At 37.7% G+C, this 27,731-nt stretch overlaps 1 protein-coding gene across 2 annotated transcripts in view; it reads right to left on the bottom strand.

Annotated features, from left to right (window-relative positions):
* Window positions 1-27,731, bottom strand: part of LOC149535135 (uncharacterized) — a 136,419-nt gene that overhangs the window by 62,283 nt on the left and 46,405 nt on the right. For both annotated transcript variants that reach the window (XM_089804066.1, XM_089804067.1), the window contains exon 6: window positions 19,960-20,171. In XM_089804066.1, coding sequence (XP_089660192.1) covers window positions 19,960-20,171 — 212 coding nt within the window. The remainder of the gene's footprint in view (window positions 1-19,959; window positions 20,172-27,731) is intronic.

The raw sequence follows: 27,731 nt of genomic DNA, 5'->3' as shown, positions 1-27,731 counted from the left end.
TGACCATATGTACTTGAATCACTATCACCTACTCCAACCTCTAATAAACTATCCTAGGTGTGTGGATACTACAAGTGGTCTAACTTGTAGTTGTCGATCCCATCTGCAAAAGAAGCAACTAACCCATCCCATCATGGATTTTATGAAATTGGAGCCAACCCACATTGACGTGAAACCAAATGCTCTACCTGTGGGTCAAGCGAAAAGTGATGGGCACTCCTCATAGTGTAATGCCGAAAACTCTCAATCTCTATCAAAGGCTCATCGGTATCAAACTGGAAATCAGAAGCTAACTCCACTCTCTGACTCTGAACTACCAATCAGGTAGGATCCTGGGCAGTCCTCTCAGCAAACCCAACCTCAAAATCCCTATGAGAGTACCCTCAAACACTCTATATGAATCCTCCTGCACATCCGATCTCTCCAAAAGATACTCCATGAAAGACTTTGTGCAGTAAAAATTATATGTGGAAGCATCAACTTGCTCCCCGCTACCCACAGCTAATCCATCTAAAAACGTAGTACAACAAGAATCACACTGCACTCCTCAACTGATGCTTTCATAGCTACTGCAATCCTGTGCGAATGTGACTACCACATCATCACACCCCGCATCCCCAACCATAATATGCAATTGATGGTCTAGGGCTAGTGTCGACTGTACCCTCTCTAACTCCACGGTAACCTCATCTTAAGTGTGTCTGTGACTCCTGAAGAGCCAACTGAGCACAGTAAAGAGAGTCCATAGTCACCTCAAGCTCCTAGGTGAGCTCAGCCGCCACCTCCTCTTTCCCTAACAATGCCTCATAATAGGTGCTACCCACTCCATAAGGTAAACCCTATCAATAACTAACTATGAGTAATTATGCTTCAAGATCTTGACAGCGTTCGAAGCGTAGGAACCTCTGCTAGGGAAAGACTACTATCATTGTGCTCATCTAACATAGAAGCACCCCAACCAAATTTAGATAGCATCATAATGCTCAAGAGCTAAAGAAATGTCAGTTTCACTCACCTTTAGTTGACTAGTCACATGATGCCTGTGTAACCCCTGCCTTTTATGCAAGCTCTCTAATTCACTAACTACACTGTGATAGGAAACTGAATCAGAACTACTCACCACCAGATCACTCATTGCATGTGTGATACCGACCTCACACACATCTGCAATCGAGGTACAACTACTCAGCACCTCAACCAACACCTCCTCTGAAGAAATGGAAGCCCTTGGAATATCAATTTCCTCACATGTCTCAAATTTCACCTCAACAATAGGATCATGTTAACACCGATCCTAGGACCCATCCAAAATCCCTGCGGATTCATCTCCTAATAAAGCCTCAACTGTTGAAACTTGACTCTGGACACATGACTCAACATCAGGATGTACATCAATAATACTAGAGCATGAACCCACATCTACTGACTCTGCTGTAACACCAACATCACCAACATCACAGTCGAGTGACTCCATACGTGCCTCAATCCTACCTAAGGAAGCAACTGCCTCTTGTACTACAACAACACTATCATAGCTCACATACAAGTTTCCAATAATAGTCCCCTCCTCGCGAGAGCCTGAAGTATCAGTGGTAACAACTGCATCAACTGTCTCTACACTAGTTGCAGCAACTTTGGGAACCTCAACCTGTTGGTGCACAATGATGTTGTCCACTAGTGGCACTGACGCATCTATATGTCTCTGTGTGGAGAGTCCATCATCGACACTACAAATAAGATTAGCATGTGTCGTACTAAATATAGGTACCTCTGCATCATGGACAGCTATTGGGGAAAACTCAAGCTTCCTTCCCTGCAACCTTGATGTCGGCCTTCTAAAGGCGGAAACAATATACCTCGCTGCCCTCTCAATTGTCTTTGGATCCAACAACCTCTCTGCCAACCTCTACTTTTGAAGCTTAAGTTTCTCCATACTCTCCCTCAAAACATTCATTTTCTTGCTAACTTCCTCATTACTCCACCAATTTCCAGAATTACCAGTCCTATATCTGTCCATGGCTAGAAAATGAAGAGTGCTAGTCACTCTAAATGCAATAGCAGATCTGAAATAATAATAAAATTCCTACCCTAGAAGATGGTAGGAAACTGCTCTGATACCAGTGTAATAACCCTGTGTCTGGTTATAGCTTCAAACATATATCTTTAGCATACAATTTCCTAAGCTAATCAGAGCCTCTTGTCATTTTGTCAAACAGTTTTGCAAGCCAACTCACCAACAAGACAATGAACGGTTGCAATGTCAAGCTTTGTAGTTGCAAAATGAACAAATCCTTAATTGTAAAAAAATTTCACAAGAAAGACCCAACTAAATGTCTAATGAAAAAACCAACTCATTGTATTTGAAATTTCAAACAACTTCACTATTTCTTAACACCCCCAGCACTTATTACATTTACAAATTTTAATGCTTTATCTGCTTCACAAGTATGAATACTGGAATAATTGGAACCTGATTTATGCAATTGAATAATTTGACAAAGTGTTGTGAATTCCACCTTGAATTGATCAGCAACCTCTCTTCAGTCTGATCATAGCCCCTTCACCTCCACAATGGCCAATGTTTGTAGAATGCCAGCTGGAGATAAACTTGGCAATCTCAGATTTAACACAGCTCCTCCCAAATATGCAGACGTTGATATCTAGGCTCATCTGCCCACCTCTAAATCCCAAACAGGGCTGATATCATTCACATGCAGGCCTGAATGTGGTTCGCAGGCCAAAAAGAAATGGCATAGGCCTATTTGGAGTGATCATAGGCCTCTATCAATGCCCAGTGTTGCCTTAAATGAACGGTGGCAATTATTTTATTTAGATCGCAGGCCAAGAGTGGGACTTGAGGTTTTAATTCTACCAATTTGTATGCACAGCATTAACCCCTCCAACTTCCAAATTGTCGCCTATATGCCCAGATCAGTATTGCAAACAATTCAAGAGTCAGACCTGACTTCTCAAGGGGTTTGCCAAACACAATGATGACAAATCGTATCACTAGATTATATCTTCAGTTTTATCAAATGAATTAAGAACTTCTCACAGCAGATCCAATACAAACATTAGCAAATGACACCTCCTTAGTCAAAATTGTTTGCTGCAACGGCCTGGTGGCCGTCAATTTTAACCGAGTAGAATGATGATGTCAGCATGATGTCACCTTGCATCAGCACCCCTACAAGCACTCTAGGTCCCTTTTTGACCTACTCACGGTTTTTTGGCCATATTTTGAGCATACGGAGGTATTTTTCCGATTCGGAATAAATGCCGGAAAGCTGGTTCCAAGACGGAGACATTGGTGCAATTATTTTCAAGTTTTGATGCAGTTTTATGACTCATTTTTCCAGTCAAAGTCCAAAGTTCTTTTTTGACTCCGGCAAGCTTTTCTTTTGTGTCCCATCTTCGTTTTTTCAAAACGTTATATTTTTGGAAAGCTAGTTCTGTCATCTTTTCAAAAATGCTATCATTTCCTTCAGATTCTGCCCCATGCTCTTTCTATCATGTTTTTGGCATTTTTGCTCTATGGTGGATATCTTGGGTGTTCCATGTCCGAGGATCCTTTTCATGGCATGGGATCCTTTGTTTTGGGTTGTACTATCTTTTGTATTAGCTTTTTTTCTTTTCTGATCATTGTAGCTATCATTTGTAAGAATCTTTATTCAAACGCATTAAGATAAATTGCCACTCTTGCATTTCAGGTTCATGAATGTTGTTTTGAGATAGTTGTACTTGCACTATTTTATAAAGCACCATGGGGGGGATAGTTGTTTGCCGCTTTTGTGCCCTCTTCCTTTTTTGCCCCATGCAGAGTCAGTGATCGTGCCTTTATAGGTGTTTGTACCTCTTCAACTCTCGTCATTCTTGCTTCTTTCTACAAAGGATTTTGGCCCACCTTTTCAATTGCCTATCATCTCACCCCGTCTACATTAACAGGGGATTATTCTATTGTTCTAATGCTTCCTTGGTTCAATGGTTTGATAGTGTGAACTATGTATTTAGTGGTTGATCCTATATACTAGGCGATTGCAATGGCCGGCTACCTATGCATTTCGGTGAGATGGATCATCTACCATATAGACACGCTTAGTTTGTGCCTTCTATTTTCCGTGGAGGTTCTTCAGATCAGCAGTTTCTTTCTGACAAAATTTGTGGCTTCTTCATGCTTCAGTGATGCTCTTCATGATCTTCTCTTTGTTCCTATTTTCTAGGACATTCCTCTAGTTGGAGGCTTCTTCAGTCCTTCACTAGGTTTTCTTACCTCTTTTTGGGGGAGGGTTTTTCCCATGTGGTTTTCTCTCTTTCCCGTTTTTAGAGGTTGCATTTCTTTGTATTGTACATGGGTACCTAACATGGCCTCGTTGTCGAGACCCATTCTGCATTTCATCTTAGCTGTTGTAAGCTTAAGTGCATTCTCCTAAGTTGCACTTAAGGGGGGTGTTAGAGAAAATTATTATTATTTACGCCTATAATTATAATTTACGCTTTTACTTAAGTCTACTTAGGTTAATGAATTTATTTAATAGTTGTAGTTGATGAGTTGTTGACAACACGGGAGTTTGTTCCTATCTAAGTCATACTTATCCTCTCACCTTGATCGAGGATATCCCACCTTTTGTAGACATATACTTAGTTGTCAACCTTATCTCCTAGCACCTTCTAGCTTGTTCTAGAAGTCTCCTTGAGGCCTTTTTACTCAAAGTCTCTTATTGTAACTCATCTCATTTTCAAAGCATATTGTATAGCAATACATTTTTCTTTGTTTGCAATATCTTCTCTCTCAATCCATTTAGTTTTTCCAAGCTCCACCTCTTCCATTCTTTGGTTTCCCTTCGCCAAGTTATTTGCATGCAGGTGATCTTGACGAGCTGTGAAGTTGGCTTTCATCAACTTCTACAAAAATAGATACAATAGGAGAGAGAACTTCACAAACCAATTAAAACTCCCAGCCACAATAAAAACAGAAGGCGAAGAACAACTACAATACCTCAACTGCAGATGAAACACTAACCCTTATACCTCAGCAAGGGCACAAAGTCAAGAACCTCGAAAAAGCCACAAAGGCAATAAAAGCAAATAAATAATTAAGTGTGCTTTTCCCAATGAAATGAGCTCATATTTATAATGCCTTATTGACCAAAGTTTCCAAAAGAACTCAACTTCAAAAACTATGAAAGTTTCCAAAAAGAACTCAGCTCTTGAAACTTTCCAACACAACATCGCTTTAAATATTTAATATTTGGCTTAGGCGTATAATAAATGTCCCCTTCCAATAATGACTCAACCCTCAACTTAAGTGAAATTATAAAGTTAAATTATAACTTTATAATATGTCATTTAATGATTAATAATAATCTGACCACTAAAAATATAATAACTCCCAAAATACTCATCATTTAAATATGTTATTTGAAATAGGAGTTACCTATTATTTCAATATGTCACCAAATGAACATTCAAAAAATTGGAAAGGTCCATCTCAATCAACACTCAACTTATCACAAATAGTAAGTACACAAAACAAAGCCCAAATGAAGTCCAATCTGAGCCAAATGAAGACCAGCCTGTAGCTTACTCAAACACGGAGAAGACAAGACCCTCCCAAGCTAAGCCATTGTCTTAGAAGACCCTCCATCCACAATAATTAGCCTACGAGAATCACAATAGTAGGCTCATCTATCAAATTCTAATTCTGGCAAAAATGGGGACATTATACCGACTTTACCCAGCATTAAGACTTCTCTATCTCCCTATAAGGAGGTGTGTAATCTCAGCTTCTAAACACTCTCAATTCTTAACAAATTACTTACCCGCAACAAGCAATATCTAAGATATTATAGCTAGTGACAAGGTAGAAATTTGTAGGCTACTGATTACAATCATTAGGCCACTGAAAAAGCCACAACCTATCTACTTACTTTCTACTCTGTGTTTTTGCCACTTCGTTTTTTCTTATAAACGTTTACATGAGATGATTGTTTAATTGTTTGCAAAGCAAACTTGATCGTTTTATAGTTTTTTTTTTCGTTCTATTTTCTTTTTAAAAGAGTAGACACAATGATGTGCAGATAAACTACATGCTCCACCAAGGTAATTGTTGCCACTTAGGTTTGCACCCTTGTCCAAGGCCTATGCGCGAGGACAACCTAGTGAAACATGGAAACAACCTCCAAGCTGTGGGACTTGAACTGCGAGGTTGAGTCTCCGGAGAAGGCCGGCTTCCTCTTACTATCAGGGCGCACCTAACTACTCTCGGAAGAAAAGGGGAAGAAGGAGATGCAAAAAAAACAACTCTACCCTACCGAAACTACGGAGGTGATGCACCAAAATAGAGTGTTCAGACCCATTTCTGCCCATATATGCACCACAAAACCAAGATAACATTCAAAGACATACACACTCAGACTTATGTCAATCAGTAACCACATACAGATCAGAGAACCAGCTGAATAACACAAGGAAAAGAGTTTCACTTATAGATTATCCAGTAGGCCAAGAATAGATACAATATGCTAGTCACAGATCTCAACAGTACATCAATGAGAGGCAAGATGAACGCACATGCACATCGATGGCTGAAGGAGATGATACAGAATGTTATACAGTTCAGAGACACAGGGAATTTTACACTGCAAACCTGCGAGCAATAGCAGAGAATAACAGAGAAGGGTCCCCTTAAAAAAGATCACAAAATTGCCTTTATAGTTCAGGCATAACTGAGGAAAATGATTCTGCATTAACTGCTCAACTACTGCCATTGAACCCCAAAAATATCTGATCAAAGATCACACTCGAGCATGGTTCTGAAGTACAAAATCAAATATTCGACTGAAGGAACGCCTCGAGTAGACAGAAGCGGCACCAATGAATGATCCTGACACAGTAGATGGATCGACTGAGACGGTGGAGTGTTTCCCTATGCCTTGCATTCATTTCTGGTGGGTCGGGATTGATCATGAAGATCAGATCGCTCGACAACATTGATCATCTTGGTTCATGAATCAACAGGGTTGAAGCAAGTCAAACAGGCTATACGAGCCAACTGGGTCATGCGGGCCAATTACCTTTCTTCGTTCTGCCACCTGGGGGAGTCTTTCGTGGTTGACCTTCCGTCATCGAACTAACCGCGACACCCTTGCAGATATTAATATTAACTGTGACGATTACATTAACCACCAGCCACCGACCGTCCTTCCTGACCGGGCCAGCGAGACAGGTGTCAACAAGGCGCTGTGTCATCAACATAAACCTCGAGCGGCTTACCCATAGCGAGGTGGCAACGACCATCGATCGGCCTAGATCCGACGATCGTGAAGACTCGTCATACTCCACGCTGTCCTTACCCCGGGCCCATCATATTTGGCGCCACCTCTGCAACTACTGTCGTATCCAACCGACACCTGGCAACACCTCAGCAACCGCACCCTGGTGAGAGCTAGCCCCACTGACACGTGGCGACCTGTTGCTACGTCGCTGATGTTATCTCCCGAGCGGTTTTTGATGGCGAGATAGCGCCAGTCGTAGATCTCTGCAGATCTAACGATCGTGAAGACTCGTCTCTTGACTGTGTTGGTTGAACTGAAGATCTGGCGCACGTGGCTCCCTCTTATTTGCCACCGTGACACCGGACTCTGCCAACTGGGCAGATGAAGTACCTGACGTAACCCAACCGCTTGCCTGAAACCTCGCCATTTATCTTCTCCGGCCCGCCAAACCTTGCCGCCGAACACGCTGACTCACCGTCGTCGGCACACCTTTCCGACGGGCGCTATGTCGCCATAGAACATTTCTGACCCGCGATAAAACTTTTCCAACCCGCGCCATCCCCCGCCCTGCAAGCTGGACCCACCGGACACGCGTCGACCAAACGCTATGTCGCCATCGTAACTCTCGCACAACTTCATCGTAGCGAGATGGCGACGACCATTGATCGGCCTTGATATGACGGCGGAGAACGTGCGAGGCGCAAAAAAATATCATAAGGTTCGGAACTTGGGTAATTTTGATATCTTCGTGGGTATTAAAATATTAGTAATCGGGGAGGTGACCGTTGGGCGGGGTAACATTCAAATTTTGAAATTTGGCGGGGCAAACAAAATGTGGTAACAGTAACATTTACAAAAGATCAAACTACACAATAATCAATAGACCAAACTACAATAAACTAATTATGCAAAGCATTTGTCTTTTGTTGGCTTTTACATACTTTCTAATGTTAGCACCTCCAATAGCATAGACGTTCAATTGTTCCAACCACTCCGGCTTCAAATTCACTAGTGAATGTGGTGGCAATTGATTCTATTCCAAATGCTTCCTACAATCATAAACAACGGACTCCCTCAACTAGCGACTGGTGTAGTGACTTCACTCAAGAATGTCATCACTGAATTTTGCTTGTGAACACTTTCTTGTCCATTAAGGACTATCTCCATGTCTTATAACACTATTATTTATCCGCTAATAGTTTAATTCAACTTCATTACACGTTATATCCCATACACCTGACACATCAAATATCTAAAGAGATATGAGTCAACCTTGAAAATTGGCAAATTCTTCTGGCATCACTATTTTGGGGTCATATCTCATTGTAATCTTGAACAATGGTTTGTACTAGGTTTCCTAACTCTTGGTCATGGAACATCATCTACCCAATATATAAGACCGAGTGATCTTTGCCCCAGCAACTATAGGACCATCATGATTGGGCATACGTATGCCAAATTGTATGCCATAGTGTTGAACACTATCTGTATCCAAAGATCTTAATCGTTAGCACTATAGGGCTAGAAGGCAAGTTGTTTTCCGAACAAATTACCAACCCATGGATCATATTCTTACTTTGCAGCCTATCATTGAGCAGGCTCAACATTGCTAGTTGAAAGTTTATTGTTGGTTTGTGGACTTTCGCAAAGCTATTTATTCTGTCTCCAGGATTGGTCACTTCTAGAGGCCTAGGGAGATTGGATTTCAAAGGTTCTTCTATCGGCTATCATGAGATTATATGAGTGTGTGGTGAGCACTATCTTATCTAGAGAACTCAATTGTCAGCACTGTAGGGCCAAAGGGCAAGCTAGTTTCCAAGCAAATTACCAGACCATGGATCATAATCTTACTTTTTGGGCTATCATTGAGGAGGCTCAACACTGCTAGTTGAAAGTTTATTGATGGTTTGTCAACTTTTGCAAAGCTATTTATTCTGTCTCCAGGATGGGTCTCTTCTAGAGGCCTAGGGCGATTGGGATTTTAGATGTTCTTCTATCGACTATCACAAGATCATATGAGTGTGTGGTGAGCAAGTTCAGAAGCCCTTAGGGGTTTTCAAATAGTATTTAGCGCACCATCAGGGTGAAGCAAGGTCGCCCTCTCTCTCCTCTCTTGAATATCAACATTGATGAGTTGGAGACCTTCCTTAGTGACTTCTTGAGTGATGGCTTCCTTTTACACCAAGTTTTGATCTCCATATTCCTTTTTGCAGATGATGAGGTTCTTTTGGCCTCCTCCCCTGAGGGTCTCCAATGGCTCCTTTATAGGTTGGCCTCCTTTTGTGCTTCGTGGTAGCTTGTTGTGAACCTAGCCACGACCTAGGTGATGGTCTTCAATTTCTTGAAAAACTCTCATTTCCAATTCTACTTTCAGGGGGAGGAGATCGAGATTCCTTGCTCCTATACATATTTCAGAGTTAGGTTCTCAGGGCCCTGTTTTAGCTTGAGACTTGTTTTTAGCCTCGGATGAACAAGGGCCTTGGTTCTTTGGCTATGCTTGAGAGACGATGTTTTAGAAATCACTTCCAAGACAACACGACCAAGATGTCCCTTTTGGATTCTTTGGTCAGACCAACTGTGCTTAACTATTCCATTGTGTGGGGTCCTCCCCTTGAGTCGGATTGGGCTTTAGTGAAGCAGGTTCAAACCCTCCGGTGTATCATCAGATGTCATCTGTCCACCCACCTCAATATCATTTTAGTGGACTTTGATGCTCATCCTTTCAGGCTTAGGACCATCTTTGATCTTGTTTTGTTTCTCCACCTGTTGCAAGGCTTTGCTAACTCTTTTGAGGATCGTCACCAATACTCCCACCAAGCGTACTGCTCTTCCGAGACGATCGCAAGCTCCAACCCTTCTAGCAAGGCTTGTTGGGTTGACTAGACTTCTTCTCTTCTTAGCTCGGTTGGGATCTTGATGGATCGTCTCCCCCCTTCCAATTTTCTCTGGATGCCCCCGCTCAAGCAAGAGCTAAACGAGCATGTCAGGACCGACATCTATAGACTCTAATAATCGAACTTTCTGTAAATTTTTCTTTGAAAACAAATCTTACAGGCTGGTAGGAAACCCAGTTTTGATACCACTAGAATATCCTACCTAGATTTTTTTCTGATTTTCCTCAATAAAATTCCGTAAATATAAATACAGAATTGATGCAATAAAATCCAGCAAATACTCATATAAAATATTCAGAAAATGTTATTGCATTATAATATTCAGCAATGTAATAACAATTCATTCGTAAAAACAGTGATAACAGTTAGATTGGATAAATAGAAATAAACCTGAAATGCAACTGTGAACTTCATCCCAAATTCACCAACGATGATGAATCGGGACTACATTCAATCCACCCATGAAGAACCTGAGGATTTGTGCCCTCAAATCCTGAATAGAAGCTAAAGCTTCCTTAATTTCTCCAAGGGAAGTCTCAAACCAAATCAGTATCCAAGCATATCCAAGTGAAACCATCTCTCCTTCTAAATATCCGATGTCATGACTCTTCGGCTTCCCTCATACTGTCTCCTTGTCTTCTAGCTATTTTGTCTCCTATTAATGCCCTTATAATATTGAATTGAACTTTTATTAATCTGTTTTAAACTTTCATGAGCCAAATTAAATATTTCTTAAATTTAACTTCAATTTTTTCTGATTTCCCAAAAAGGGCACATTACAAAATAATGAGGCGAGTAACAATTTTTCTGATAAAATGAATGAGTTTGAAATGTCCATGAGTCGTGAGATGAAGTATTTTCTAAGAATACAAATAAAACAAACTAAAGATGACATCTTTATATCTCAGACTAAGTATCCTAAAGAGATATTAGCAAGATTCGGTATGGAAAATTGTAAACCTATTGGAACACCTATGGTGACTGGATGCAAATTGTCGAACAAAGATGCATCACCTAGTGTTGGGCAAACAAGGTACAGATCTATGGTTGGTGATTTACAATATTTGACTCATACAAGACCAAGTGCTGGTGATGCAGTTGGAATTGCAGCAAGATTTCAAGCATATCCTAGAGACAAATAGAAGTCGAAAGAATTTTCAGATATTTGAAGGGAACAAAAGATTTTGGTTTATGGTATGATAGATCTAATGATTTCACATTATATGCCTATAATGATGTTGATTGGGCAGGAATTCTTGATGGAAGAAAGAGTACAAGTAGAGGAGAACTCTTTCTTGGTCAAAGATTGGTATCTTGGTTGAGTAAGAAAGAAGATTGTATTTCACTCCATAGTAGAGGTAAAAAATGTTGCAGCAGCTAACAATTGTTATCAGATTATGTGGATGAAGCAAATGCTGAAACATATTGGTATTGTATTTTCGAAACCTACTATTATGCATTGTGATAACACAAGTACAGTGAGTATGTAAAGTAATCCTATTCTACAATCAAAGACCAACATATTGCAATTAAGTATCATTTTCTACAAGAAAATGTTGCAGAGAAAGAGATCAAATTGGACTATGTGAGTACAAAGGAACAAATAGCAAAATATATTAACAAAACCATTGGCTAAGGATACCTTTAAGTATCTTAGAGGTATGCTTAGGGAGTAATTGATGTAGCATTGCATCATCCCGTATAATCAGAGCATTGTTCATTCATTTGGATGTGATGCTTGGTACTACTCCATAGGGGAAGTGGTTGCCAGAAGAAGAGCTCTTGGATTAGCTGAATATAAAACTCTAATAAAAAAATTTTGGCATAACAATATTTTTTGGCACTTGACACATGTGTGGTTGCAAATTGGCTTGATCCAATGCAGGTACTTTAATGAGGATGTTCATCAAAGGGGGAGCATTTGTCAAATTGGAAAATTTTATTTGGCATATTGGTACCTTTTCTATTGATGTCAAAGGGGGAGAGAATCAATGAAAAACCAAAAGAAAGATCTACTAATGTCAAAGGGAGAGTATTAGAGTCTGAAAAGGCTGTATGTTGAAGATAGTCAAAAAATTGTAAGGGCAAATTGGTTTTTCATCATATGTTGTCATCAATGCCAAAGGGGGAGATTGCTAGAAACTAAGATTTTGTTAACACTTGGATATGTCGTTTATGTGTTGTATTGATGACAGGTTTTGTCATTGATGACAACATAAGTTTATGTGATCACAGTCAGAGATTTTGTATATCACAAGGAGATTATTGGCACGAAAAAGTTGGCATTATGAGCTTCGATATCATATCTATGTTTTCTGGTTTATAATGAGGTACAGTTGAGTTACAGTTCATTTGGTGACGACTGGTAAAAGACTAGTGTACAGGAAATATTGTCAAAGATAGTTGGTAGCATATTGGGTATATCCTATCAATGAAGTGGAATTAACATCACCAAGCTTAGATCGTGGTTGAAGACATGATAGCAATGCTATGTTCATGATAGCAAGGTTCAGAGATCATTCTGGAAAGGTCGTTGAGAAAGTGTATCGTAATGTGTGGGAACCTTAATGTAATCATTGTAATGATGCGTAAGAAGGCTTGTATGCCTTGGTGTAGTCCTATGTATACGTTGGGAAAGCTCCAATAGGTCGACCTAATCAATTATTTGGAAAGGTTATTAAGGAAAAATGTTTTCCTTGGATGTAATGTATCACATGTATCATCAATTGTGAATGCAATCAAAACATGTGAGTTTGAATTAAAGTAACGAGAATCGCGCTAAAATCATGTGAATCGCCGATTTAGCGATCAAATTCATGGATGGCGATTTTTTTTGGTGTCAGGAATCGCCATCGCCGATTTCATCGGGTGAATCGCCCAAATCGAATGTATCGGCGATTCACCCAAAAAATTGCCTAAATCGCCAAGAAATCGGCCGCGGCATGAAAAGTATGGACTTGTAAATTTTTAAAAAAATAACTTGTTTTTTTAACTTTTTTTTTGACCTATTCTCTTTGTTATAACCCTAAAGGGCCTTCTATTTGTTAAGCATGAGTAGAAGAGAGGAAAAGTGAGAGAGAAGAAGAGAAAAGAAAAGCCATAAGTTTCTAACCAGCAAGAAGGAAGAGCACCAAAGAGATCAGCAGTCCATTTGGAGAGGCCATGAATTGCATTGGGAGCATTAAGGAGCCAATATCAACACTCCTCAACTCATTTGCAAGAGGTAAGTGCTCATTTTTTTTTTTTTTGCATAATAGTGTATTATGCATTTTTTGTTAAATTTTTAGTGTATTATGCATTTTTTGTTAAATTTTTATAGTTTTCAAGATTTTTAGTTTAGATCTTGAATGTTCTTTATTTTTACTAAGTTGCAAACTAGGGTTTGTTGTTTTGTAGCTTTTATTAGCTTCAAACTTTGATATTTTACATTAAAAAAATTATTGCAGCAGCCTTTGCTTTCATTTTTCGCAAATTCGCAATGGATAAAAAAGATGAATGTTGGAAATATAACGAAGAGTTTCCTGGAAGAACTAAATATCAAACAAAATGTATGTTTTGTAAAGAAAAAATAACTTTTGGAGGTATTTATAGATTGAAATACCACATTGCTGCTATACTTGGACACAATGTTACAATTTGCACTCACCAAACTCCTGAGGCAAAAGGCACTTGCTTAATGGCATTAGAAAAAATTGAAAAAGACAAAGCGAATAGGAAAATGCAACTTGAAGGGTTAAGGGGTATTGGCTCCCATGTTCCCGCATCCGCAGCCGCATTCACATCTACATCAACATCAACTTCCGCATCCGTAAGTTGTGTTGGAGAGGGTTCTTCTAAGCCTCCTTTTTATCCTAGTTCTTTTGCTCGTGCTAGTGCTAGTGCTAGTTGGTCACATACTGAGACAGAGTCCTACACCAACCTATTGCAGCCTAGAGTGTGGAAAAACAAAATGGATAGTTACTTTGTGCTCCGCACTACACCTGGTTCCCAGCCCACGCTTGAGGGCATGGGTTTGAACAAGGAGATTCATGATGCTGCCAGAAAGGAGATATGCAAATTTTCATACTTTTGCAACATTCCATTTATTGCAACCAGGTAATTGATTCTTTTTTCTTTGTTTTCTTTAAAGTTAAAATTAAAAGTAAAAGTAAAACTTTAATTATATCTACTTGTTTTATAATTTGAGTCTTTGACATCTAAATTTTTATTTCTGACAGGGCTCCTTATTGGCAGAACATGATAGATGCAGTTGCTATTTGTGGTCTGGGGTTTAAAGCCCCAACTGAGGCTGAGTTGAGCGGATACCTCTTGGATGAGATGGTAGAGGACATGAGGGCTGAGCTCGAGGAGAACCAAAAGGAGTGGATTGCAAAGGGTTGCACCATCATGACTGATGGTTGGACAGATAGGAGGAATAGAACACTCCTCAATTTTTTTGTATCCTGTGGAGGTGATTGATCATACTACTTTCCTACATACATAATTGTAAATTTTGATTTGTTGAATGCTAATTTGTTGATGATCCATTTAATATTATAATTCGTTGTTTTGTTACTTGTAGGATATACCATGTTCATCAAATCCATTGATGCTTCCGCACATGTAAAAAATGTCACATACTTATGTGAGGCTATTGAGGAAGTCATAGCAGAGGTGGGGGAACAAAATGTGATCCAGGTGGTGACGGATAATGCAACAAGTTATGTTGTTGCAGGTAAACTTTTAACTTTTCAAGTTTTGAAAATAAATTTATTTGAATTTTGAAATTTGAATTTCTAATTGACTTAAAATTGTTGTAGGTAAACTTTTGATGGAGAGGCACTCCACCATATTTTGGTCCCCTTGTGCACCACACTGCATTGACCTCATGTTGGAGGAAATTGGCAAACTTGAGTTTGTCAAGTCATGTGTCGAAAGGGCAAAAAACATATGCAAATTCATTTATAATCATTCATTTGTCCTTAGCACAATGAGGAAGTACACAAAAGGCAAGGAGTTAGCTCGCCCAGGTATCACGAGGTTTGCCTCGAATTTCATCACCCTGCAATCCTTGTTGACATCAAGGGATGAACTGAGGAGCATGTTTGTTGGGCGGGAGTGGATTTCCTCTTCCTATGCTATGACCACTGCAAGGATAGATGTGGCGGATTGCATATTTGATGAGGATGGTTTTTGGAAACCCGCTAGAGAAATCCTTAAGGTAAATTTATTGCGATACAACATTTAGTATTTTACTTTTACTTTAAGTTATATTATTTTATATTTAAGTTTTGACTCAAATTTTTTGTTTTACTTTATATGTAGGTCACTAAGCCCCTTGTAGCTTTGCTACGAACTGCTGATGGGGAGAAGCCCTCTATGGGCTACATTTATGAGGGCATGGATAGGGCCAAGGAGACCATCAGAGCCCGATATGCAAGAGTGCAGGAGAGGTATGGCCTTATTTGGAACATCATCGATAGGAGATGGCAGAATCAACTCCATCGACCCATCCATGTAGCAGCTTACTATCTGAATCCAGCATTTCGTTTCCGTCCTGAGTTCAAGGTGGATGCGGAGGTTCTCACTAGCTTATACACAGTGATTCAGAGGTTGAGTAGCAATGAAGATAGCACTGCTGCGATTGTTGAGCTAGACCAGTTCAACAATAAAGAGGGGCCACTTTTCTCTGGCAGGATGGCCATAAATGCTCAGACAACACTACAACTAGGTAAAAATTAAATAATATATTCAATGTTCATGAATCTAGATTCTAAACTTAAAGTTGATTATGTAATTTTAGAGTTAACTTGTAATTTGTAAATGAGACTAATTTTTTCTATTTTCCCTTATTTCAGATAGATGGTGGCAAATGTTTGGGGCCACAACCCCAAAACTTCAAAAAATTGCCATCCGTATTCTGAGTCAGCCAAGCAACGCTTTTGGATGTGAGCGCAGTCGGTCCATGTTCGAGCACATCCATTCGAAGAGGAGAAACAGGTTGATAGTGCAAAAGTTGAATGATCTTGTCTTTGTTCATTATAACCTCCGTCTTAGGATCAGACAGATTTTGGGCACTGACTCCTCTCCGATCATTCTGGAGGAGATTGATCCAAAATCAAAGTGGCTCACAGAGGTTGTGGATCCAATCTTCACTGAGGAAGACCATGCGTGGGTTGACCAAGTGGATATAGAGGCTGAGGCAGCTAGAGCACGTTCTTCAGGCATTGGTAGACACACACGTACACACTCATGCATAGGCCCTAGCGACGTTCGTGAGCCCATCTTACATGCGGGAGATATGGCTCGGCAGTCCTCTAGGACCTACATTAGACGCCTTGCTACTAGGCAGACTGGATACTCAAAGGCTGAGGCTGAGGCTGCAGCCGAGCTTTAGGATGATGTTGAGGATGATGATGACTATGAGTCTGAGGCTTGAGTTGGAGCCTTGTTTTTATATTTTGTTTACAGATATTGATACTGAATCATTGATAGACATATGTTTCAAACTTTCATGGATCTTCATCTTAGATTCTTACATACATTTATGATTTGATGTCTTATGGATCATCTTACATACATTCTATGATTTAAATCATTATGATAATTTGATTTCTATTTACTTCAGCTAGCCTACAATTTACATTTTAGATAACATAGTTACGTATGTGATGGATTTTATGTTCCAAACTTCCATGTTTATGTATGTTAAGTTTTAACTTCTATTTGATGATGTTATAGTGTGTTTAAATTATATTCAATAGAGGGTGCATGAAATAAGTTTTAAATTGTTAAAATCTTTAAATTTAAAGGTTTTTTTCAAATTTGCCAATTCATCGCCGATTCACGATTCGATTCGGCCTTGCCGATTCCGATCCAATTCCGATTCACGTTACTTTGGTTTGAATGGTAGATGATCAGAGTAGAGCAAAGATTTGAGTTGGTATAATCTATTAGGATTGTAAGTTGTAGCTCAGTCACTTCACTTGATTTTGGATATGTTATCCTAAAGTTTGATCTTTACAGTTGCTAGAGCAATTTAGACAATGAATCTAGTCGTTTCCCTGTTAACCTTTAATAAAGTCAAAACCTTCTAACAAGGGTTCAAGGTCTCCTAACAAAGATCTATCCTCTAACAAGGACTGTTTTACTCAATGCATTGTAATTGGATCCTAACAGAATCACATCCTTTCACAAGGAGCTTATATATTAGCACACTATCTTGTGGGTGCATTCCCACCAAGGTTATCCCTTTGATCAAGGGTTTCCCTAGTCAACCAATTATTGTCTTATGGTGTATGGTTTTTTCTCTTGTTGTGTGTGGACTTTACTTCGTAACAGATGTAACTTTTAATAATATATAATGGCCCATACTAAAAAGTCACTTTATAAAGTTAAATAATAACTTTATAATATAACCATCAATCATTAATGCCATTATAAACCATGGTTCCCACTACACATTGAATTGCCTTACTAAAAATAGTAAGGGTCCATCTCTATCAACCCCTAACGTACTATAATTAGTAAATCCCTAACTACCTCATCAACAAAAATGCCAAGGGTCAATATTGCATCTAAGGTCGATCCAGGTGCCTGCCAAATACGAAGTCAACTGATGAGTCAAATCACTAAGCATGTCATGAGTCAGGGTGAACCTATTGAAAAATAGCTCTGACCATGACTTACTATTAATAGTAAGACACCAACTGCAATCTCTGTCAATGTCACCATTACTCCACTCCACTACCAAACTATCAAGGTACCCATCTAAAGATAGCAATTCTGAATCTCCCAAAATAGACATTTACTATAAATAGTAAGTGTCTTGATTTGACGCAAACAAAGAGTAATCCTGAACCTCCTTGACCTCTGGAGTGGGAATTGGCCTCCAACTCTAGCAACTCGACCCTCTAAACAACTCTATTAGCCTATGGGGGTTAGGAAATAGGCTAATCCTCTAAAAGATGACACTCACGAATAAAGGGAACATTATAGAAAACAAGAAGTTGCATAAATTTGTCCCTCATTTGATACAGCTCTTATCAATTATTCAGCTTCAAAATCAATTCAGACAGAAAACAGCTTAAATTACTGGTTGCTTACAGGAGAATCACACAACAATGGATCGGTCAAATCTATCACAAAGGTGTTCAAACAATTGTTGAAGTGTAGGAGTCCAGTAAATCAGAAATGATTATCAGATATTTAATATTCTTTGCTTATAGATGTGTCTACCTACAAGCAATTGTTGGAGCATTTTATTAAATGCAATCCATAAGCACTATGAAGTTGCTGGATATGGGTGTTTTAGCTGACTCAAAGGAAGATAAAGCCTTCAAATGGACTGAAAAAACAGATTTATCATTCAGCTCCTTGATTGCACAAAAAAAACTCTGAAGGAGCAGATGTGCAGGTTTTATGACGCCAAACTAAAAATCTCTTCCCTTGTCTCTTCTATAAGTAAGCATTTCATGATGAAAACATGGAGCATATTGAGCATGATGAGCTGAAACTGTGACTTGAAAGGCTTCTGAAAAAAGAGCTAGGATTACTTTACACTTTCAACAAAGAAAGCACGAAGAGAATAGTTAACTGTTCATATTAACTGAACAAAGAAAGCATGTTGAGACTAAAGTACTTGTGGACACTGAGGCTATGTATCTGTTTTAATGTATCTGAGAGTATTCATACCTTGGAATGTGTACATGGTATGCATGTATGTACAGATGTATCTTTCATATTACCATCTTCATTTATATTCTTTCAAATTTATATGACGTTCATGTTCCCTCAATGCAATGAAATTCAAACTTAAAACATAGAGATATAATTGGCCAAGTAGAATTATTCATAAAACCAAATATAAGGAATTATAAGTAAAGGGGCAAGTCTCAATTAGAAGAAGTATTATTTGTTTGCAGCCCAATACACCTTGTACATAAGAGGTAAACAGAAATAAAACTGAGATCCTTTTCAGAAGCAAATGAATAGTACTTAACTATAAGCCTCATCATAGTTTAGTCCATAGATATGTATAAGTTAGGTAACTTTCTTTTAAATCCCATTTACTAATCTAAGAGATTAAACTCTTTCTTTTAAATCCCATTTACTAATCTAAGAGATTAAGCTCTTTCTTTTAAATCCCATTTACTAATCTAAGAGATTAAGCTCTTTCTTTTAAATCCCATTTACTAAACTAATAGACTAAGCTTCAACTCTGATCACAAAATTAGATTCTTGCTTCCTCTAGCTGTCACCAGAATTGGAAAGGTGGTGTGGAGCTACAACCATCAGCACATAGAAATCTTTCAATTAAGAAAGAAACAAAATATACTAACGTAGCCCAACGACCAAAAGTAGATTAACAAGACTGGACCATAGAGAATGTACAAAGAAAAGGACTAAATTGGGAACATAAGGCCCTAAACATAGCGTGCACACAGAAAGGCTAAACAAAAAAAATGCATACTCCAAACAAGAACAATAATTAAAGAAAAAACTGTAAGACGCTTTTATGTGAATAAGAGAAGACTGAATTTAATTTCAAGCATTAAGAAGATTTTCTGTTCAAAGCAACCGAATTCAACATGCAAGGAAAGCTCAACCTTGATACTACAAATCCACTCCAGATTGATATACTTAACCTCAACTTGGTTCTGGGATGAAAATACAGTTGATTTTGAAACAACCTTCAGAATACATTAATGAATAAAGTAATTATTATAATGAGAAAAGAAGATTTGGCATAATAATTTTAAGTGTGCAACATCACTCTTATTATGTTGATTGACTTAATCAAATGAATCTACCTGGCAGATGGAAAGAGACGATGAGCCAAAAATTTTGGGATCTTCCCATTTCGACGCATATCTGTGTATGGTAAATTTCTAACCAACATAATTTTCCATAAACCTATCTGACCATTTTCATCTGGCATTTGGCCTTCTAAAGATAGTGTCTCCAATGTTTTCTCATCAATGAACATTACAAAGCACACATTCTTTTTGGAAGCTTGACTGACCTGCAACAACAAATGAATTCCATAGATATTTTAATTGATGCTAACAAAAAGTAACCCCATAGTGTGCACTGAAGTGTAGCTTAGCGTAACAAAAATCAATATCAATAATAAAACGTTCCCCATACTTGTGCACTGAAGTATATCTCACAGTAACAAAATTCAATATTCAATCAAAACAGGTTGTCAATAAATTTGTCATGGAACAAATATAATAAAGTTGATAGACCAACTACAAACTTCATCTTTCAGAGACAAAGCGATATTAAGCATGTTCCTCAGTTCTTCAGAAGCATCATTTTTATTACATCTATTTCCTATAATCCACACCTGCAGTTCCGTAGTATGATAAACTTCTTGCATTTTATAAGGCTAAGTTCAATACAAACTTCTTAAAATCCTATTTCACCTTTCTCCATGAGTGCTAAGGATTAAAAATTGATAGTCAAGAGAATACAAATTGTAGGTGGTATTCTTCACTTGTTTTGGAACAGTCCTTTGGCACAAGATTTGGAAGATGAATGAAACATTTGGCTAAGTTTTTAAAGATGTTCACTCTTTTATTAGAGGCTGCTGATGATGTCACTTTGTTTAGTGAGATGAATAATGAGAATTTTGCAATCTCAGCACAAGGTTAGATGTTTATTGTACAGTCTCTAGCTGTCCAAAAATCTTATATTATCAGATGGGATGCAATCCTCCTTGGATGGCTGGCTAATAACTGTAAAGTTTCTGCAAATTCTGTACTAAATAATTCAGATTTCTATGTTATCCTTTGTTGCTGAAAATGATCTTCTTAATATTCTGAAGTATGGAGGAGTTGTCAACTTTTATTCTTTACTGAAATGTTATTTATCTCTGCAATAAATTCAGATTGGTGTTATTGCTTGAGGGAGCAGACTTGTAATTCTTGTGTGTCCTCAAACGACACTAACACCCTCCTTTAATATCATGACCAAAGGGCATGTCCCTCAAAGGGACATGACCCTCCCTAAGTCGGCTCAAACCCCTCTCCCAGAAATCGGCGACTTAGCAAGGATGGTTAACAATAATCAATAACTAACACAATGTGTTAAGTTAATTTTAATATTAAACTATCTCAGAAATCACCATCTATCACAAGAGGTGTTTGTTATATATTTAATGCCTTCAAATCATATTAAAGAGGAGGAAGATTAGGTGTGATCTGCTCTCTCAGACCAGTAGATTATTACTGTTATAAACTTAACACTCCCTCTTAACTTGATAATCATACTGAGAGATAACATATCTAGCATCATCAATTACGATGAATAAGCATAGATTGATACTGTAAATCTGTCTAAATCTTCTTGAGAAAATAGCATCACAAGATACTAAGTCATATAACCATCTTGTGATATGACTCATCACTTATACTAGTGATGTCAGTTTTGCATATAAAAATCCTATATGACTTTTCTGTCAAAGTATGAAAATCCTATATGCCTTAGATGTTTCACTATACCCTACAAAAATAACTTTCCTCCCACAGGGTTCTAACTTAGTTCTCTTTTCTTTTGGAACATAGATACATACGGGGCACCCAAAAATCCTAAGATGACTTATATTGGGTTTAACCTTAATAAATACTTCTTCAGGAGTTTTATCTCTAAGGTAAGAGTGAGGGCTTATGTTTTGAATATAGACAGCAGTACAAGAGGCTTCTACCCAAAGATAATATTCTAGATTTTGATCAAATATCATAGCTCTAGCACCTTCTATAATTGTTCTATTCTTTCTTTCTGCTACCCCATTTTGTTCTAGATTATAAGGAACGGTGCACTCCCTCTTAATTCTTGTTTCTTTACAAAACCTTTTCCGTTATCAGTTCTAAGAGTTTTAATTTTATGTCCTGATAAGTTTTCTGTTAATGTTTTGAATTATTTAAATCTTTAGGATTTCTTCTAATTCTTTGCATTTTAAGAAGTAAATCCATGTTTTCCTAGAGAAGCCATCTATGAACAAAATATAGTACCAAAATCCTCCAAGAGAAGGAACAAACATAGGTCCACATAAATTTGAATGAATTAATTCCAAAATATTATTTGTTTTTCTAGTGCTATCATGAAATGGACTTTTGGTGTTTTTACCCAAAGCACACCTTTTGCATATGCTTGAGTGGTCTTTATTTAGTTTAGGTAAACCAGTAACTATCTTCTCCATAGTCGATAAGGTTTTGAAATTTAGATGCCCTAATCTTCTGTGCCATATTTCATTTATGTCTGCAGCTTCATGAATTAAGGCTTGAATAGGTCCACTAGATTCTGAATTCAATTCATACAAGTATCCTTTTCTCTGACCAATCAACTCCACTTTCTTAATTGAGGAGTTCTTTGCCCAAGTTATTACTTTACTATCCATGAATGCAACATTATGCCCATCATCTTCAAGTGTTGTAACCGAGATTAGATTTCTTTTTATTCCTAGTACGTAGAGTACTCCTTTTAGGAGAAGAGAATTTCTTGATTTTAGTTTCAAGGTGCAATTTCCAATTCGTTCGACGAAATGTGTTGAATTATCACCAATAGTAACTTCGCCATTAACTTTTTCTAAAATAGAGTCTAGTGCTTCTTTGTATCTTGTTATATGTCTAGAAGATCCACTATCAATTACCCATGCTTTACTTGAGATTTCATTTGATAGTGACGAATACAATACACGATTCTCGAGATCATAGTTATCTTCTTCCCTAGTAACATTTGTACAATTCACTTGTTGTTTAGAATTCTCAGGACAATTAGATCTGTAGTGTCCAAACTTTTCACATCTGAAACACTTTATCTTGGATAGATCTTTCTTGGGTTTTCCATTCTTTTGATTTCCCTTTTTCTTCTTGAAATGCTTCTTCTTGCCTTTATAGGAGTTTGTATTAAGAACATGAAGTTCTACGTCTTTTGTTTTCAGTTTCCCTCCTTTCCTTAATTTTCTGGATTCTTCTTGAAGACAATCCCCCTTAAGTCTATTGAAGTCAATAAGTTTATCTCTAGCACTTATTCCTTGTGCAAAAGTTTCCACCGAATCTGGTAATCCATCTATAGCCATTAGTATTAGTTCTGTGTCACTAATAATGGTTCCTATACTTGATAGTTCTTCTCTTATGCCGGCAACCCTTAGGATATAAGAATTCATTGATTCTCCTTTCTTTATTTGAATGTGACTCAGTTGCCTTTTCAGTGCAAGAACTCTAGTTGCATTGTTGACCTCGTATGCATTTAATAATGCGTTCATCATATCAAATGTTATCTGATGTTTTGTTAGCATAGGTACAATATCATTCTTTATTCCATCTGATTATATCTAAATGGCTTTTCTATTTCCTTTACTCCATATAGTTTTATGAGGTTCAATACTAGGTTGTTTTGATGCTCTATTAACAAATTGTTTTACCTCATTTTCTTCAAGAACCATCATGATTCTGAATTTCCAAGCATCACAGTGTTCTTTCCCATCAAATCTGTCCTCAGGTCTGATTGTGTATGCCACTTAAGATAGGAGATAGATGCTAGATATATTAGAGTCTGTTACTGAATTTTGCAGAGCCTAGGTTCGGTTACCAAAGCTTTGATACCATATAAAGTTTCTGCAAATTTTGTACTAAATAATTCAGACTTCTATGTTATCCTTCGTTGTTGAAAATGATCTTAATATTCTGAAGTATGAAGGAGTTGTCAACTTTTATTCTTTACTGAAATGTTATTTATCTCTGCAATAAATTCAGATTGGTATTGTTGCTTGAGGGAGCAAACTTGTAATTCTTGTGTGTCCTCAAACTACAATAACACCCTCCTTTAATATCATGACCAAAGGGCATGTCCCTCAAAGGGACATGACCCTCCCTAAGTCGGCTCAAACCCCTCTCCCAGAAATCGGCGCCTTAGCAAGGATGGTTAACAATAATCAATAACTAACACAATGTGTTAAGTTAATTTTAATATTAAACTATCTCATAAATCACCGCCTATCACAAGAGGTGTTTGTTATATATTTAATGCCTTTAAATGATATTAAAGAGGAGGAAGATTAGGTGCGGTCTGCACTCTCAGACCAGTAGATTATCACAGTTATAGACATAACAATAACAGTTGAAACCATGTTGATCCTAATAAGATTATTAAACCCTCTGTCCATCCGTCCTTCAAAGACATTTAGAGATGGATTATAGACAACGTGTATGACAAGGTTTGTAAGGGGCAAGGTCATTTAATGTCTCTTGCGAGGAAGTTCCGGTTATACTAATAGCTGATTTCATTATATACCATATACATATACATTTTTTCATGCTGGCCGATTCACTTATCACACTTCAATCAAATAAATAAGCTTATTAGGAGCTCTTTGTGGTCAAACGGAAATGGCAATAGGAAAAGGCATGTTACCCTCAGATCTATGTAATAAACCTAAAGAGGGTTGGGGGATGGGATTGAGGCATCTCTCATGCAATGAAATCAAAATCAATAGCCAAGGCCATGACAGGAGATGAGCACTAGAAATAGCTCATCAAAGACAATTTGGTCCTATGAAGCATCCTTAATGGACAGGTGCATCTATGAGATACCATCTTTGGAAAATTTAAAGTTACGAACTTATGTCCTTTGGCTCCCCTATTTTTACTAGACATTAATGATGACGTAAGTATTTTTGAGGCAACAAAGAATTTCTTTCAGATTTTTGGTCAATTTTATGGGGACTAGATAATTATAGTGTTTCCTAGAGCTCCACAGGGATATGTTTTACTAAATTTTCATACACAAAAGTTATAAACAATTTGAACTAAAAGGAATATGAAGGTCTTTCAAAGACTTAAAAAAATTCTCCCTGCATCTTCAGAGAAAGTCATTAGTTCCAATAGTGCTTGGCATGTTGCATTGCAGGTATATAAGAAAAAAGAGGATGTCAAAATGTTCTTTGAAGATGGTCCCCCACTCACTGACTCCCAAGATATGCCAAACAAAGATCCCATTGGACAGTTGATGCTCAAAAGACTGATTATGGTGCTGATCGGTGGCTGATTCAAAGTACTATTGAAGGAATATAGCATTCTCAAGAATGTGAGACTTGTTGGTTTTGTGGGTGGTTCTAAAGCTTCTGGTAAAGAAATTGCTATTGAGGATGACGTGGTTCTTAATCCTTGGTTGATTTTGGTAATTCTTTTGACAACCTTGATAGGGATGGTGTCTACCATATATCCTACTGTCCATCTGTGCATATCCTGACTTTTGGCTAAAGCAGTGTGTTCATTTAAAGTCAAGTTTTAAGAATCAAATTTTAAATGTTATGAATCTGTCCCCGTGTCGTCCTCAGGATGGGTACAACACCAAAATCACAGGGGACGCATCCCCGTGGAACACTGATATTTTTATATGATGGTGGAAAAATAATATATCATTTGCATAGCCTTTTATCATTTGAGAGAGATTTTCTTAAGTTGTAGGTTTAATCATTGGGATTATGTAATGGGCACCCTAGAAATGCCAAAAAACTAAACCAACTGCTGATAGGAATTTAGTCAAATAATTTGCATCCAACTCTTAATTTCTCCGTTAAATGTTAAACCCTCTTTATGGCTCCGGAAATAAAATGTTTGTCTGTTTTAATGTCTTTGCATAGATTTGAAATCACATAACATGAACAAGAAGGAATTTATAATAATATGCAAACTGAAAATTGAACTACTGCTGAAATAATATTGATTTTCAAACTAATAAAATCAGATGCATAGCAGACTTTTCAACTTGCTAATTACTCCAGCATTATATCACAATGTTCCAGTGATGACTTCCCATCTTGCTGCTACAGTAACATGAATCGTGTTGTGCTACAGTGACGTGAATAGTGTCACGCTATAGTAATGTGAATAGTGTTGCGCTATAGTGCTACTATAGTAAAATCTGCCTTCAATCAATCCAAGACCCTCATAAAATCATCCCTTCAGAATGTCATAAGCATCGGACAAGAAGCGGGAATGATATGAGCAAACACCCAATCTGCCTATAGCTAAAAATGCACCCAATCTGCTTGTTAATGAAGTTGATAGCAATGAATTCCAAACGCCAAACCCCAAGGGAATGACGTCTAGAATGTCACAAGAAAGGATAGACGTCCTCTAATGCCAAGAATAGATCTGCAACTCACATATCAATTTTCTTCTCATATTCAACCTACCGAATGAAGCCACTAACGCTCCCTTTTATTCTTTCTCCAAGAGTCAATTCAACTCACATGAGCAATGTGGGATAAAAGATGTGCAATCTAAAACACATTAAAATAATCACTTTGTCTCCCTTAGGCAATCCTTTTTTATTTGCACACATTCCTATAAAATTTAATATTAAAGTAACACTTTAATAATTTACAACTAAATTAAATATTACTTTAATAATACTTCAGACTATCGAATTCCAAATGCACGAGTGATAGCTTGTCGAAAAGCTCTCGCCGACTAGTATCAAATTCAATCACCAAAACTAGTCTCCCTTGTGTCCTACTGACTTACTAAAAATAGTATGCATGAAACTAAGTAAATCAACTCCGTTTTCATCCAAACTGGAGATGACTAAGACAAAACACTTTAAGATCCCTTTAAACCCTTCATTAGCCCTCAAGACCATGTAGAACTAGGCTAATGCACACACACTTGGTCGAGTGCTAAAATGGGGACATTACAGATTAAAGATGGTTAGTTTATAAAATATTTATGTGGGACCAGCTATGATTCTGAAAAATTAAATTATTTATAAGGTTCAATTAAGAGTTTTTTTTTCACTTGTAAATTCATATTGAGAAGATTATCATTCTCCTGAATGAGAAACTAAGAAGATATTTCGTATTTCTATGTGATTTTCTAAAGTTCTGGGCAATATATTTTGCCTAGCAAGCTGATGGTGAACAAATATATATCTAGTGCCCTTCGGCACTGTTAAAGAAACAGTGATATTTGTAATGATCTCAACCATCTAATGTTTGGTTTGAGGCATATGTTCGAAAAGTAGAGTCTATTGGTACCCCTCTTGCTGTGAATGGAGGAGGCAACTCGAGCCATGAGCATTAACAAGAAGCAAAGAAGTATCTCCTAGGTTGCTCGCATCTATTAGTCTGGAAATAGTTGATTGTTTGGCATCCAATTCAATTGGGCCACAAATAAATACTGCCTACGGAGAAGTTGCAAACACTCTTGTCATGTAACATCCTGGCAACCCAAGTTTAAGAATTATCATGAAGGTGGTTGTGATTCTGAAGGCCTTGTACCTATTGACATCCATCATCAAAGCTGGAAAATCTTATCGGGCTGTTATGATTTGTATGCTTCATGTGTACTCATCTCTAATCGTTAGAGGCTGCTTCGTAAATGTAGCATTAATTGTGAAAAGGTTACTATTAAAAAACTTTGGAGACATGTGGGCATTTGATATCAATGATATCTCTGAACTTAAGGAATTAGAATCCAGAATTTATTATCAGTACTGTTCTCTCATAGATGTTGAAGTCTGCAGTAACAAGTCAGTGCAGTTTGATTACTCCATACTCTTTGCAACTGTACTTGAT

The sequence above is a fragment of the Cupressus sempervirens genome, chromosome 10, assembly GCF_028749045.1.
Source record: "Cupressus sempervirens isolate cs-2001-9-10 chromosome 10, ASM2874904v1, whole genome shotgun sequence".
In the NCBI taxonomy this organism is placed as follows: domain Eukaryota; kingdom Viridiplantae; phylum Streptophyta; class Pinopsida; order Cupressales; family Cupressaceae; genus Cupressus; species Cupressus sempervirens.
The sequence above is the reverse complement of the archived record's forward strand: the minus strand, read 5'-3'. Positions and strand labels throughout refer to the sequence as shown.